The sequence below is a fragment of the Rhinolophus ferrumequinum genome, chromosome 21, assembly GCF_004115265.2.
Source record: "Rhinolophus ferrumequinum isolate MPI-CBG mRhiFer1 chromosome 21, mRhiFer1_v1.p, whole genome shotgun sequence".
Classification (NCBI taxonomy): Eukaryota; Metazoa; Chordata; class Mammalia; order Chiroptera; family Rhinolophidae; genus Rhinolophus; species Rhinolophus ferrumequinum.
The window spans coordinates 17,132,156-17,148,702 of NC_046304.1; the positions used below are offsets into that span (position 1 = coordinate 17,132,156).

Genomic DNA, 16,547 nt, shown 5'->3' on the forward strand with positions numbered 1-16,547 from the left:
AGGGGAGGGTGTTCTTGGTTCCCTAAGCTTTCTTGTAGTGAATGGTATGCTGGTAGGTGTTAAACAATAGGAACCCAAAAGCCCTGACTTACAGCATTTGCTGATTTCTGTGGTGGCCATACAGTTACGTGCGGCATAACAACATGTAGGTCAACAACGACCGCACACAGGATGGTGGTCCCATAAGATTATAACAAAGCTGAAAAGCGCCTATCACCCAGTGACGTCATAGCCCTCAGACTGTCACAGGGCAACGCATTCCTCACATATTTGTGGTGATGCTGGTGTAAATAAGCCTACTGCACTGCTGACTGTATGAAAGCATAGCACATACAGTAACAGCGACAGGCTGTACCATGTTCAAGGACAGTTGAGCCTTGAACACCAGCTTGAACTGCACAGCTCCACTTAGACGTGGATTTTTTCCCAATAAATGCAGGGCCCTTCCTATCTGCAGGTTTTGCATCCATGGATTCAACCTACCACAGAATGAAAACAGTATTTTTGCATTCTCAACTACGGATTCCCAACCGTGGCTCAAATTTTGAGTTGGTTGAATTCATGGATATGAAGGGCCGACTGTACAGTTTAAAGTTATACATGGATTTTCGACTGCACAGGGAATCAGCACCTCAAACCCCCATGTTGTTCAAGCATCATTTATATACTCTGTGGTGGTCACACAGCAACAAAATTGCCTAAGGAGGCATTTTTCTCAGAACGTATCCCCATCATTAAGTGACGCATGATTCTATTCCCATCACAGCTGATTTCACACTGCCGACATGATGTCACTGATGGCATTAAAACGTGCAGCAGTTCACTATTATATAGCATTTCTACCACAGAAATACAACAGACACAAATAGCCTCAAGAGCATAGATAATGAGGGATATAAATGATAAATGTCTAACTAGTACATTGTTTTGTACACCTGAAACTAATTAAAAAAAAGAGCATAGGGCCGGCCCGGTGGCTCAGGCAGTTAGAGAGAGCTCCATGCTCCTAACTCCGAAGGCTGCCAGTTCGATTCCCACATGGGCCAGTGGGCTCTCAACCACAGGGTTGCCAGTTCAATTCCTCGAGTCCCGCAAGGGATGGTGGGCTGCACCCCCTGCAACTAAGATTGAACACGGCACCTTGAGCTGCCACTGAGCTCCCGGATGGCTCAGTTCTTTGGAGCGTGTCCTCTCAACCACAAAGGTTGCTGGTTCCACTCCCGCAAGGGATGGTGGGCTGCGCCCCCTGCAACTAGCAATGGCAACTGGACCTGGAGCTGAGCTGCGCCCTCCACACCTAACACTGAAAGGACAACAACTTGACTTGGAAAAAAGTCCTGGAAGTACACACTGTTCCCCAATAAAGTCCTGTTCCCCTTCCCCAATAAAATCTTAAAAAGAAAAAAAGAGAGAGCATATAGCTAATACTAGTAGAATGCAGCAAAATATTTAGGAGGTGATGGGTTTTGAGATGTATTACCTTTGTTTTTAATATAATTTAATTGTAAATGTATTTAATTTTTAGTAATGGCCGGCAAACAACCAGTTCAAAAAAGTTCCTGAAAATTTCATAATCAGCTCTTGTGAATGTGTAGGACCTGGCCCCCAGCACCCCACTTCTGGTAAAAGACTCTTCCTGAGATTCATGGCTAGGACTAGGGTAACGAGGGAGGCACAAAATCGAAGGGGATGGCAAAACTCTCAATAATCAAAATAAACAATATTTTAAAAATCACATTTTTAAATATTTTAAAAATCAAAATTGCAGAAAAAAAATCCACAATGAACAAAATATCAAAATTTTAAATAGAGGGTCAGTAGGAACTGTGAAGGTGTGACCCTGGAGCTGTGGGGGAGTCTGTCCTCCACCAGGTGACAGCAGCTGTCTAATGCAGAAAAAAGAATTCAACCTGGAAAGAGAATCCTGAAGGAGCTTGTTAAGGTCCCCGGGCCAGCCCTGGGTCCCAACCTTCCCAAGATTTGGTGGTTCAGCTCCTCCTTAGATTCTGTGAGTCACCCCACTATACTTCCAAGAAGTCCCCCTTTTCTGTGGGAGCTGGCCAGGGTTGATTTCTGTAGCTTACAACCAAAATAATATTTACTCTATGGTTTAGGAAATTCTCATCAGAGACCAACAAATTAATTCGTTGGTTCCTTTTTGCTAATTATCTCAAAGTTTTAACCTCAAGAGATAAGAATCAGTAAACAAAGTTTTTCAAAAGTCTCTTAATTTTCTGCCCTCAGCAATAAAGCAGTATTTATTAACAATCAAGTTAGCTTACTGTCTTTTCTGCCCTCCTATAGAAAGGTTTACTTTGTTTCTTTTGCTTCAGAAGTCTAAACAGTAGAGAACTCATCCTGCCCCGCTTAGAGGGGAGGACAAGGGGAAGATCCTCACTGGACACAACTTGACCACTGTTTCCAAGAAGTAGGGGTGAGTTAACTTCCTTTTGAAAATGATTAGATAGAAATGGTTTCCAATACAAATGATTTCCAATCACAACTGTATTCAGGCACTGAAAAGTATTATTATTATATGTATTAAATATTATCAAGTAACAAGCTAGCATAATAGCTTAGAATTTGGGGAAACATATACAAACTTGGCAAAAACACTTTGTACTTTTGATTCCTTGCTTTCTTGTAAACTGACTGGGCCTTTTCTTTAAAAAGAAAGGGCCAAGTCACGTGGAATGACATTCATACAACCCAGATGACAATTTACCAAACCCACCCCTTCACAGATGAAGGAAGGACTATCATACGGCACATGACAGAGAACCTTAGGTTTGCAAGTCCACGTTTGTCCTAATGGGCCGCTGGCATACCATGGTGCCTCTCAAATTCTGAGCTATTTACCTTGCACCTCAGGATTTACCATGATTCAGGTGGTGTACCTTTCTGCAAGTACTTCTAGTGTAACAGTACTCCTGGACGGAAATCTAGAAGACTAAAGGGAGTGGAAATCACTTTAATCTGGGATCCTCTGCCTGGAAAAATTGGCTGCTATTTGCCTCACTTGCTGCCAACCTAAGAGATGCTACGTAGGCATGTCTGAGGGACCTCGGGCTATCCAGGAGAGACCTTAGAGGAGAAAGAGACAGATGATGATGATATTTAATACATATAATAATAATACTTTTCAGTGCCTGAATACAGCTGTGATTGGAAATCATTTGTATTGGAAACCATTTCTATCTAATCATTTTCAAAAGGAAGTTAACTCACCCCTACTTCTTGGAAACAGTGGTCAAGTTGTGTCCAGTGAGGATCTTCCCCTTGTCCTCCCCTCTAAGCGGGGGCAGGATGAGTTCTCTACTGTTTAGACTTCTGAAGCAAAAGAAACAAAGTAAACCTTTCTATAGGAGGGCAGAAAAGGCAGTAAGCTAACTTGATTGTTAATAAATACTGCTTTATTGCTGAGGGCAGAAAATTAAGAGACTTTTGAAAAACTTTGTTTACTGATTCTTATCTCTTGAGGTTAAAACTTTGAGATAATTAGCAAAAAGGAACCAACGAATTAATTTGTTGGTCTCTGATGAGAATTTCCTAAACCATAGAGTAAATATTATTTTAGTTGTAAGCTACAGAAATCAACCCTGGCCAGCTCCCACAGAAAAGGGGGACTTCTTGGAAGTATAGTGGGGTGACTCACAGAATCTAAGGAGGAGCTGAACCACCGAATCTTGGGAAGGTTGGGACCCAGGGCTGCCCCGGGGACCTTAACAAGCTCCTTCAGGATTCTCTTTCCAGGTTGAATTCTTTTTTCTGCATTAGACAGCTGCTGTCACCTGGAGGAGGACAGACTCCCCCACAGCTCCAGGGTCACACCTTCACAGTTCCTACTGACCCTCTATTTAAAATTTTGATATTTTGTTCATTGTGGATTTTTTTTCTCTGCAATTTTGATTTTTAAAATATTTAAAAATGTGATTTTTAAAATATTGTTTATTTTGATTATTGAGAGTTTTGCCATCCCCTTCGATTTTGTGCCTCCCTCGTTACCCTACTCCCAGCCATGAATCTCGGGAAGAGTCTTTTACGAGAAGTGGGGTGCTGGGGGCCAGGTCCTACACATTCACAAGAGCTGATTATGAAATTTTCAGGAACTTTTTTGAACTGGTTGTTTGCCGGCCATTACTAAAAATTAAATACATTTCCAATTAAGTTATATTAAAAACAAAGGTAATACATCTCAAAACCCATCACCTCCTAAATATTTTGCTGCATTCTACTAGTATTAGCTATATGCTCTCTCTTTTTTTCTTTTTAAGATTTTATTGGGGAAGGGGAACAGGACTTTATTGGGGAACAGTGTGTACTTCCAGGACTTTTTTCCAAGTCAAGTTGTTGTCCTTTCAGCTTTAGTTGTGGAGGGTGCAGCTCAGCTCCAGGTCCAGTTGCCGTTGCTAGTTGCAGCCCACCACCCCTTGCAGGAGTCGAGGAATCGAACTGGCAACCTTGTGGTTGAGAGGACGCATTCTAACCAACTGAGCCATCCAGGAGCTCAGTGGCAGCTCAGCTCAAGGTGCTGTGTTCAATCTTAGTTGCAGTAACTTAAAGCACCTGAAGAGATTGTTAAACTCTTGATTGTTCTTGATGCATAGTTCCTTCAAGTATAACAGTTAATACTCCTGGACGGAAATCTAGAGGACTAAAAGGAGTGGAAATCACTTTAATCTGGGATCTTCTGCCTGGAAAAATTGGCTGCTATTTGCCTCACTTGCTGCCAACCTCAGAGATGCTACGTAGGCATGTCTGAGGGACCTCGGGCTGTCCAGGAGAGACCTTGGAGGAGAAAGAGACAGATGATATGGCAGTTCACCTCGGTAGGGGCAGCCTCTCTCTAGGGGTGGTGCTTGACCCATTACTCTTTCCTAACCAGCAACGCTTTGCCAAACAGGTGTGGAGGACTTCAGGTGGTCCCGTGTTAAAACTAAAACCCTGCCTTATGCAACCACACGTGACAGGTGGTGCAAGGAGGGTACCAACTCTTGATTCCTAAACATCCTTGAATTTGACCTCTGACCTACACTTCTCACATGAAGATGAAGCCATCCTGGTGATGCTAGTAAACACTGTTACCTTTTTGCAGTTCTTCAGCTCCTGCTCCAGCCCAGCTCCAGCCACTTATTAAATCTTCTCCTTCCATGAGTGTCTCAGCCGCCATATTTCCATCTTCAGCTCCTAGCTATCCTCTGGTTTTAGAGGACATGGATCAAGGCCCTTCAAAAACAAAGTCACTTGTTTAGTACCCACCACCTGAATCGGTTGGCTACTCAGAGTATCTATGTGGCCGTACTTCCTACCAGTGACGGGACCATTCAGACGACTCATGGTTACCAAATTCACATACAATTTAAATTCACATAGGATACACTGAACTTCTTAACTTGGACCTCTTCATTCCATCCCACTCATTTTATTCCTGGGATCCAGTGACATGCTGAGAGAACAACAGACCACAGGGTCTCCTGGACACCCGGGGTGAAATATGAACTGGCCCTCTTCCAGTTCCACACCTACCCATCCGTGCCATTACCTGGAGTCCTTCAGGTGATAGGTAACCACCTCAGCATGTTCTGACTCTTCCTACAACCCTCCCTGTCAATCGAATTCATCTTTAGCTGACCCACTAAGATGCTGCCCCAACCCCATATCCTGTGGCCAGAACAGACAACCTGGGCTGGAGAACCAAACCGTAACACGAGAGCTGCTAGACTCCCAATGATGCCATGGCCGGATAAAGTCCCTAGTCTACTGGCAAAAGATCAGCCCAGGGAAACAGACATGAGAATCCAGTTCCAATTCTGGAATATGCTTGAAGTGTTCCAAGTTTTCCATCAGGTGAGACCCATTCCACCTGTTGAAGGAGACAGGTGAGGGGAGAGAGATACCAGATCAGTGTCCATAACTGTTCTCTTTCCATCCATGAACTGGGCTAAGGATGTTCCACAAAAGGCTCCATCCCTCAGGTACCACGGCCACATGGAATTTCTCCGCGTTTTCTTGGATCTCACTGAACTCTGTTGCAGACCCTTCATTTTTGCATTGCTTATTGCTCTCTAACTAGTCCCATGGATTAATTATTTAGAATATTCCTTGTTTTCCAAGGCCATTTTGCTTGAGATGTGCCTGGGGGCCTGTCCCAAAGCTGGATTCTCTCAGATCCAGCTTTGGTTCTTAAGACCTCGGCACGAATCAGAACCCTGGGCTCCTCATTCATCTGGAAGGAAAGGGTCGTTGTCAGGGTGTTGAGTTAGAGGTGTCTATGGAAAATGTCTGATTCTTGTGCTTATGAGACAGGTCTAAGCTGGAGATAAAGATTTGGAAGTCATTAATGCATCGGGGAGGGGGGTAGGTAGTAGAAGCCAGCAGAGAATAAAGGCTGAAGCCCTGAAAGAACCAACAGGAAAGGGCCAGGCAGAGATGCCTGCAAAGAGTGAGCAACCGGAGAGGCTGTAGCAAAACTAGGAGAGAGGGACTCCACCAAAACTGTGAAGAAGCTTCAGAGAAGGAGGGAGGAGTCAGTAGCGTCAAATGCAGCTGAGAAGTCTAATGAAACGAGGTCTGAATTAGATTCAACAAGTGGGAAGTCGCTGGGGACCTTACCTTCAGTGGCCTGGTGGGAGCAGAAGCAGGGCGAATCATGTGCTATTCTCTGCAGGACAGAGAACTCTGGATACCAAAGGAGTAGTGCTGCCTGTGTTGACTGGCTGCCCTCACCACCTTCTGTTTCATGTTTCTCGTAGCCGATACACCCAAATACATTGCTAGCCTGGATCAACACAATAGTTTGAGATCTATTTTGGTACCATAAATAGTACAGAAGGGCCAGCCCGGTAGCTCAGGCAGTTAGAGCTCCATGCTCCTAACTCCGAAGGATTCCCGCATGTCAACCACAAGGTTGCCAGTTCAATTCCTCGAGTCCCACAAGGATGGTGGGCAGCGCCCGCTGCAACTAAGATTGAACATGGCACCTTGAGCTGAGCTGCCTCCCGATGGCTCGGTTGGTTGGAGTCAGTTGGTTGGAGTGCGTCCTCTCAAGCACAAAGTTGCGGATTCGACTCCTGCGGGGGATGGTGAGCTGCGCCCCCTGCAACTAGCAATGGCAACTGGACCTGGAGCTGAGCTGCGCCCTCCACAACTAAAACTGAAAGGACAACAAATTGACTTGAAAAAGAAAAAGTACAGAAGTTTTCTGGGTTTTCATATATAGTATTATCTCATGGTTTACTTTCAGATTCTGAGTTTGCACGCTGGTAAACATTTTAATTGGTTTAACATATATAAATTTGGCTTTGCATGGCAAAATTCTAATCCCACGTCACTAATTCCATTGCCAACAACCAGTTGAAGTGAATACCAGCCTTAGCCTTCCTTGGCCCCAGCCACCCCCACTTTCTATTATCATCCCTGATTTTCCTTCTTTTTAAAAACAGATCAGGCATTTCATGAGGGTCTTCATAATAAATCTAGAACAGCAGTTTGTGAAGATAAACCCCATTTGTGAGAGCAAACACAGAGCGGAGGCAGCCCTGGAGCTGAGGAACAGCTTTGATTTGGGGCAGAATTGGCGAGTCCATGGCTTTCTGATCAACTTTGTGCTGCTCTGTCAGCTCATATTTCTCTTTCTCTGTGTCAAAGATCTCGCCCTCCTCATGTCTGGGCTTGTGCAGCTTCTTCTTCTTGAAGTAACAACCATCAGTGAGAGATTTGGGGATTTTCACACCACACTGATATCAATTTTGGTGGAGGTGGCGATGACAAATGTCTGGTGTGTTCTACCCAGAGGAACTCGATGAAGGGACAGAAGTCCAGTCACTGCCCAGCTGCTTCAGGAAAACCACCCTCTTGCCTCTGTGGTGCCCAGTGAGGATGACCAGAATGGTCCTGGGAGTGAGGCTGGACCCAAGTGTTCTCACATGCTGACTGAAGGGTTTCTTGCCAGTGACTCAACAGATTTCCAGGCAGATCTTCAATAGGATACTATCTGGGCATTTTGTGACGTTTAATCACTCGGGTGCCACTATTCTTGTTGCCACCAACTGGTTTTGTGCCAGTAGCAAGAACCTTCTTTTTCTGTTCAATCTTGGATTTAGCTGCTGAATACTTCCTCTTGTACATGGCCTTCAGGGAACACATAGCCGATGGAGAATAACTGCCGACTTCTCCGACCAGGACAGGGTTTCAGCTGCGGTGGGGCTTCCCCTTCTTAGGTGTTTTGCCCTTGGGTTACTTTTCTTAACCCTGCCACCAGCATCAGCCTGCTTGGCTTCAGGTTTCTTCTCCTTAATGCCGGGCTTCTCACCTTTTTCACCCTCCATCTTGCAAGACGGGAAAGAGCCTGTCCCCGATTTTCCTTGGTTAGCTTCACTATTTGTTCATTGATTTTTTTTTTTTTGCCCTCTCTCTCTCTCTTTCTCCATCAAAGGTTTAATTATCGAACAAAACATACCGTGTTTCTCCGAAAATAAGACCTAACCAGAAAAGAAGCCCTAGCATGATTTTTCAGGATGACATCCCCTGAACATAAGCCCTAATGCATCTTTTGGAGCAAAAATTAATATAAGACCCCGTCTTATGTTCGAGGAAACACTCCATACATTCATACCCTTTCACATTTACTTACAAAGCACCTTCCATCACTTACATCTCATAACACGCTGGAACACGCTGGAAGGGCAGTGGCGAGGCGCGTGCGCCCCCTACCGACGCCCAGGCGCATTGCAGTTTTGCCGGCGCTCAACCGCTAGGGTCCCGCCTGTCAGAAGCTCCAGAGAAGGTCCAAGTGCAAGTGTCCGCGCAGGGCTTCCTGGGAAATGTGTCGGGTGTACATGTCAGAACTGCAAATCCCGGTAGGCACCGCGCTGCGGCCCGGAAGATGAGGGCGCTCGGGTGAATCTGAATCTCGCTTGTCAGTGCCATTGGGAATGCTGCACAAGCTGCATTCAGTATTCGCCGAGGTTTTTGGGAAACGTAATAGTTCTTCCGCCAGGTGCGCACGAATGGACTTTGCTTCCGTAGCTTCCTCGGACTCGCTGGACGTGGCGAATCTACCGTGGTGGCACAGTGGTTGGGCGCGCAAGGCCCCAACGTGCAGCTTGTGTAATCTGCTGTGGGAAGGACGTCTGGGTTTCTTGGGCCGCTAGTCATGGCGGCGACAGCCCCCAGTGCCGGGGGCCCCGCGCCCGAGGCGGCCGGCTCCGCCGAACCCCCGCTGCAGTACAGCCTTCTTCTGCAGTACCTGGTGGGTGACAAGCGTCAGCCCCGGGTCCTGGAGCCCGGAAGCCTGGGCGGGATCCCGAGTCCGGCCAAGAGTGAGGAGCAGAAGATGATCGAGAGAGCGATGGAAAGCTGCGCCTTCAAGGCAGCGCTGGCCTGCGTGGGAGGTGAGGCAAGGCGAGGGGGACCCTTGGGAGGCTGAGGGCGTGGATGGCAGCGGGTTCCTCTGCCAAGAAGACCACGCGCCCGGGAGGCGAGGAGCCTGTGGGCCTCGAAGGGGACTGCACCCCGGCCTCGTTCAGGGAGCTCGAGCAACCCTCTCTAGACCCTCTGGAAACTGGATCAGAGAATCGGTGCTATGGGTCGGGGCCTGGAGGTTATAAAATAGTTGACTTCATTCATCATTCGGTCATTCACTTTCAAATAATCATTCTTTCAAAAACTTGTTAGTGGGTAGGTATCACGTGCCAGGCGGTGGAGAGACAGGGTGAGAGACTAGAGCTTGGTTCTCAGGAAGCTAACACCCCTCTCTATATATCCGAGGTGCCAAAAAAATGTATACAAGGGGACACTTTGGTCAACTGTTGCTCAAGCAGTAGTAGTTCACCATAACCAGAAGTGTCTGGACGCTGATGGTAACCACTTTGAACACCGCTTGTAATTGCAGACGTTAAACGTGACTTGTATTTATCTTTTGTTATCGGTATGTATTGAGTATTACAATTTTAATAGTTTTTCCTTTCTTAACATGTGTATGCATTTTTTGTGGCATTCTCTGTATATCGAAGAATGTTGAGGAGCCTGGCAGAAGAGTGCAGCAGACATAGGAACGAGTGCAAAGGAACCGGCTTTAGTTTGAAAAACAGAAAAGGCCAGTGTGGCCAGAGTGACTAGACAGTAGTGAACAAGGGGGAAAGAAGTATGGACTTGGCTTTTTCTTTAGCCTTGTGAGGATTTGAGAATGTGGTGTCCTTCCTGTGTGGAGGGTAAGGAGGTTGACCACATTTGCAGATGAGTTGAAATCTCATTAAGAATGAAAGACAAACGAATGTGGTGAGAGTGGAAATGTGAAATATAGTAGAAAGAAGAAAGAGAGAACTTTTTGTGGTTTGGGGAAGGCCGCAAGAGGAGGTGAGACTGGAACTGTTGAAGGATGGAGAGAATGGGGTGGACACAGAGGAAGAGAATTGTCATTTCAAGTTGGGGGTAAAGTAGGGGATTTGGGCATTTTGTCGATAGGCATTAGGACAGTCATTGATGATTTTTTTAGAAGAGTAACAACTGGTAATGAACATCGTGATTCAGGATGGGGTGGGCTGAAGGAAAGAAGTCTGTGGATAGGGAGACCATATTGGAAATTGGCTAGACTGAAGCTCATGAGGAATGGACTGGGTCTTTGTTCATCATTGTGTTTGACCCTGATAAATCACATATTTGGTGAAATAAATGAGTCTTTGTAGTGCTCCAGGTTGGAAGTGATCAAAACCCTAGACTAGGATGATAATTGTGGACTTGGAGTTGTAGGGCAAACAAAAAAACGCCCCTGAGGTTTGGAGCTGGAGTGACTAAAAAGAAGGGGCAATAACAAGAAAGTCTGGAAGGGAGGTGACCATGATTTCATCAAACATATACCGTTTACCCTTGAACAACATGGGTTTGAGCTTCATGGATCCGTGTATACATGGATTTCTTTCAATATCTGTCCTGTTTTCGATCCTTGGTTGGGAGTCCATGGATGTGGTCAGCTGACTGTATGCATTGCTCTACACCATTTTATATAGGGGACTTGAGCACCCATGGATTTTACTATCCATGAGGAGTCTTGGACCCAATCCCCCCGAGGGACAGCTCAGTTTTTGGGGAGTCAAACGTTATATGTGGATTTTTGACTACGGGGGCCTTGGCACTCCTAACTCCAGCATTGTTCAAGGGTCAATTGTATTGGCCTGGAGGTGATGAGAGGACATCCATATGGAAATGTCCAGCAGGCTCAGGAAGGTCCGATGTGGACAGCAGTGTGGCGTTTGCCATTTGGTAACTTTGTGACTTCAGGGAAGTTACTTAACCTCTCTGAGCCTCAGTTTCTTCAGCTACAGAAAGGAGAGTATAATAGTATCTACCTTGCAGGATTGTTGCGAACAGTAAGTGAGGCTGTGACTATAAAACCTCAGTGATTGGCACATGGTACTTACTAAATGACTATTATGAATATCACCATTGTCAAGGTGACTTGCAAAGTTGATAGCTGAACTCAAGGGTGAATACGTGTGAGAGAGTGTAGAAATAGAACAGAGGGTTAAAGACTGAATCTTGAGGAATGTTAGAAAATGAAAGGAGGAAGAAATCGAAGAGGAGACAGAGAAAAAGCTGTCAACAAGATAGATCCTGGATTGTGTAACGTGGAAACCACGCGGAGAATTTGAGTGGCAAGGGGAGGGGTGTCCTCTTTGCTGGTGGCCACCCAAAAGATGCTTTTTGAGTATGAACCCATTACAGTCATCCAGAAATCATGCCAAAGAAATCTTCCTCTCTGTGTTTGTTTTTAGGATTTGTCTTGGGAGGTGCATTTGGGGTGTTCACTGCCGGCATTGATACCAATGTAGGCTTTGACCCTAAGGATCCTTACCGGACGCCGACAGCAAAAGAAGTTCTTAAAGACATGGGACAGAGAGGAATGTCCTACGCCAAAAATTTTGCCATTGTGGGCGCCATGTTTTCTTGCACTGAGTGTTTGGTAGAATCTGTAAGTGTCTCTGTCCTCTGAGAAAGCCTTGCTTGCTCAGCTTCGAAAGAGAAATGCTCTTATTATTACTAGAAAGCAGATCAGAAAAGTCTGATACTTGTTAGATTGAACTTCCATTAGATAGTCTCTAATGCAGACTTTTTTTGTGCTTATGATTGGGGCTTACATGATTGTTTACTTCTTTTTATAGGGTAGAAGTTGGTTAATGATTTTAAACACGAGACTTATTGGGGAACCCAAGAAAAGATTTTCATTTCTTAAATACTGCACTGACTTGGTTTCAGCACTCTGGTACCCCCGGCTGGAAGCATCAGTGAACGCGTTCAAATTTTAGGAACTACCGTTGTTTCCCTGAAAATAAGACCTAGCCGGACCATCAGCTCTAATGCATCTTTTGGAGCAAAAATTAATATAAGACCGGGTGTCATATTATATAAGACCCGGTCTTATGGTAAAATAAGACTGGGTCTTATATTAGTTTTTCCTCCAAAAGACGCATTAGAGCTGATGGTCCGGCTAGGTCTTATTTTCGGGGAAACACGGTATATACTTTTAAAAGAGAAAAAGATTAGGTTTCCTTTGGTGGGGGGACTAAATTAGCCAGCTAGAAACCCTGTGTTTTTTTCCTTAATTGTCTTGTCTGGCTTTTTTGTTTGGCTCTAAACTGCACTTCTCCACCCGCAGTACCGGGGAAAATCAGATTGGAAGAACAGTGTAATTAGTGGCTGCATCACTGGAGGAACCATTGGTTTCAGAGGTTAGTAAAGAACTCTCGAGTGGTTTTCTCTGTGGCCTTGGACAGCATGCTGAAGTTGACATTTCCAAACATACGAGTGTTCCAGGGACAGCCCAAGGCATATATGGTCACTTGATATTCGTCCCTTCTGACAAAGCACATTTGCTTCTGTGTCAACTCAATTTTGGAAACTTGTAGTATCTAGATCAGTTTCTCATCCTTGGCACTGTTGACGTTTGGACCAGATAAGTCTTCGCAGGAGGGAGAGGGAGGCTGTGCTGTGTATGTAAGGATGTGTAGCAGCGTCCCTGGCCTCTGCCCACTAGATGCCAGTAGCACCCTTTTGTGGTGAAAACTGGAAGTGTCTCCAGACATTTCCCTGAGGGGCAGAATTGCTCCCCGGTGAGAACCACTGGTAAATCTAGGTCGATCTTAGACAAAAAGAATGCCCCCAAATTGGAAATATGGGAAGAGCTTCCTCACAGTAATGCAGTCCTGGAGGATGTGGATGAGGCAGGAGAGTACAGGGACATAGCTAGGTCCCACTCAGCCCTGGGGAAGAACATCGATCCACATGTCAGGCCCTGCTGCACTTGCAGCTCCATGCATTTCTGGGTAGTTAGACATGTTTCTTAAAACTATACAATTGTCAGTTTTAATTTTGTGTGTAAGTTGTCACGGTAATGTCTTCGTGCAGCTGAGGATTCTTAGATTTCTACCCACGGAAAGCCAAATGTAGATATTTGAGAAATGTTGGCTTATCAGCTGGAAACAACAAAGGAAGGAACCAGTCAGTTCCCTGCCACGTAGGATGTCAGTGACTTGACTTTCCTCACAGTGTCCATTGCTGGGCCACTCGCCCTCTTCTGCGCCCTGGCTTACCCTAAGCAGAAAAGCCTGTTTTCTCTTTTGCTGCGAGGCAGGATGATTTGCTATCATTAAAAACCTGCTTTTGCTCCTCAAACAGTCATTTATGATTTAGAGAGTAACTTGTTTGGTCCTCCCATCGCTCAGCTTTGTCAGGGTCTTTGAGAAGCTCAGCTCCCTCTAGGACTGCTTTGATCACCTTCCCAGGAATTTATTCCATAAACAAATCAGGGTAACAGGCCATATGCTTTCACTTGATTCCAAGGGCTGGTTTTCTTAACCAGTTTCCTGTCTGTGAGGGGCTATTTTCATGAGACTGGAAATATTAATTCTTTGGAATGAGAAAAGTTAAACGAATGTACAGTTAGATAAAGTACCCTGGATTAGATCATGTGCATGGCTTCACTGAAGTCTTACAGATCTCTGGTGGTTGAATGACTTAGAATGCTTCAGCTGGTTTCTTTGCATCTGTGGATATGCAGACTTTTTGTGAATGCAGCCTGACCCAGCATCTGTCACTATAGGTAATGTCATTTCTGTTTGCTTTACAGCTGGCTTAAAGGCTGGGGTCATTGGTTGTGGAGGTTTTGCTGCTTTCTCTGCTGCAATCGATTATTATCTGCGGTGAGAGTGATTGCCTCCGGGGAAGGATACCAGCCCAAGATCCGAGCGGTTCTCTGGAGGACATTTTCTGCACCACTCCAGAGCACTGCTTCAGAGACTGAAGGCATTTGTTCTCCCTCATCGTTGGGTGTTGTGAGGGAGCCGCCTGGCCGCGATCTGCCTCCGGCGTCTGAGCAGCCACACTTTCTGCTCCTGGACCCCAGCCAGGCGGCACAGGGGGTGTGCTGTGCTAGCTTCTTTCTTCTGAGCAGATCAGGACTCAGCATATTGACCTGGAGGAACTCAGGTCCACAAAGGTTCAGCCCTCACCACACCTGGCCCTTTGGTTGTTTGGTGTTGGGGGAACAGAGGTGACCTTATGTAGCCCCAGGAAGCTGTTCTGCCTTGGAACTCCATGCGGTCATCCGTGTCACCTATCAGGGTAGGGCAAGGTCAATGTATGCCTTCTGACCAGTTATGTCATTTGGTTTAGCGTTTTGCTATCCTTGTTTTAAAAACACATATATATTTATATTACAGTTCCAAAAGTTGGTTTATTTTTATTTTCAAATTCCACAATTCCCAAAAATGGTGCCAGGTGGCCCAGAGATGGAACATCCAAAGGGACAAAGGGAGGAAGCTCCTGAGCAGTCGGGGAATGTTCGATTCTCAGGTTTGTAGAGGGGTGGTGTTATCCTCACGAGATTGTTACATCAGCCAGGGCCTTCCTCCCAGAAGGCAGCCTAGTCACTTCCAAAGATGCGTGGAAATTTCATGCATAAGCCGCACTGGCTTCTTCTAGAAACCCTCCTGTGGGCTGGCTGACAGGAATGTCTGCAGTCTGAACCATATACTGGTTTTATGCTCTGCCCACTGGACCAGCTCTGGCTCAGGCCTACGTGTGAGGGGTCCTGCAATGATTGTCCTGATGACTAAATCACAGCAGCTGCTGGGTAAGAGCAGACATGGAGGACGGGCTGTTCACCGGCCCCCCATTCTCTGGTATGTGTTCTGTTTTGAACATATTAGTGTTTTTGACTAACAACAGAGGCTCAGCCTAGTTGTGTGCCATAGGCAAAAAAAAAGCCTTTTATGTTTGGGATTTGCCCCAGGTGCTGCTTTATTCTGGTGGTTTGATGGCAAGATGAAGTTGATGTTCTCAGGCTTTTGCCCCGAGGGGCGGGCAGGTAGTCTTGGCGGGGCCCACGTAATTCTGCTGCCTTCAGCCAGTGGTAACATCTCCTTTTTTCTACTGTACGTAACTTTTTTGCCTTTTTTTTTCCCCTTCCCCTTTGTCTGCTGTGCTCTAGCCCACCCACCCGTAACCAGAATGCAGAGTTAGCCGAACTGTCCGGGCATCCCGCGTGTGTGTGTGTGTGTGCGCGCGTGTGCGTGCGCGTGTGTCGGAGTGATCATGTCAAACCCAGCCGGTCACACCTTCCCCTGGCCATGGCTGCTGTCTCCTTTGGAATGAATGTGAGCTAGTTAGTACACAGCACTCATGGCCTTTTATGGTGAATCCTATATAATGCCCGTCCCAGTCCCACAGGCATGAGGCGTCAGGGCTGCTAGGCTGGCTGGAGTGTCCTCAGAGGTCTGAGAACAGATTTAGAAGTGTCTCCTACACTGTCCCTAAGTTAGTCACTTATAAGCACTTCTAGAGCAAGAGCAGACACTCCTACCTGGCACCTGTCAAAGTGCTAGGATGCCCGGCCTCTCCTATCAGCCAGTCTCGTACGTGAGGTCAGATACACTGAACTACTGAACACAAGACGTGCTGCTCTCACCACTGCCTTGGAAAAGATGAGCCCCGGGGCTGTCAGTAGCCATCAGTTCAATAAGTGAAGCATTGTCCACATTGACGATTCAATCAGGAGAGGAGATGAATAGTTTCCTGTTTTACATGGCTAAGGAGTCAGTATGAGCTCATAAACCAAACACCAATTTTCAGAGACATCTGTTCCTGATCTCCAGAATAAACATATTATCCAACGGCTTTTGCTGGTGGGAGCCTACATTAACCCCACGGGTTCCCCGAAAGGGAAACAGCCCTCTAGGGGACCCAGCCTCTCTGTAAGCAGATGAGGCCAAAAGGCGGCCCCAAAGATGAGCCACTTCCAAGGAAAATGCACAGAAAAGTTGACATAAAACAAGAAGCCTCCACTTGAATGGCCAACTTCCTGCCATCTCTCTGAGGCAAACGTGTTCAGGTCCCTGGCGGGACATTGGTACTTCATGAAAGGGACTGGCTGGTGACTGACCTGAAGGCCTCTGTGAAGGGCAAGGACGGGGCTGGGGCTCACCTCCCCCCAAACTGCCACAGTCGCCACAGGCCATAGGGAAGCCCCTGGGGAGTTAACTAGGTAAATAGAT

At 46.2% G+C, this 16,547-nt stretch overlaps 1 protein-coding gene across 1 annotated transcript; it reads left to right on the forward strand.

Annotated features, from left to right (window-relative positions):
• Positions 1-8,882: 8,882 nt before the first annotated feature.
• On the forward strand, positions 8,883-16,510 carry TIMM22 (translocase of inner mitochondrial membrane 22). Its single transcript, XM_033089017.1, has 4 exons — positions 8,883-9,392; positions 11,772-11,968; positions 12,653-12,725; positions 14,123-16,510. The coding sequence occupies exons 1-4, from the start codon at positions 9,155-9,157 to the stop codon at positions 14,197-14,199; spliced, it is 585 nt and encodes a 194-aa protein (XP_032944908.1). The 5' UTR covers positions 8,883-9,154; the 3' UTR covers positions 14,200-16,510.
• The last annotated feature ends 37 nt before the right edge of the window (positions 16,511-16,547 follow it).

Coding starts and splice junctions, on each gene's coding strand:
- TIMM22 (XM_033089017.1), top strand. CDS start 9,155: ATGGCGGCGACAGCCCCCAGTGCCGGGGGCCCCGCGCCCGAGGCGGCC. Junction 11,969..12,652: donor CTGAGTGTTTGGTAGAATCT/GTAAGTGTCTCT, acceptor CTCCACCCGCAG/TACCGGGGAAAATCAGATTG. Junction 12,726..14,122: donor AGGAACCATTGGTTTCAGAG/GTTAGTAAAGAA, acceptor TTTGCTTTACAG/CTGGCTTAAAGGCTGGGGTC.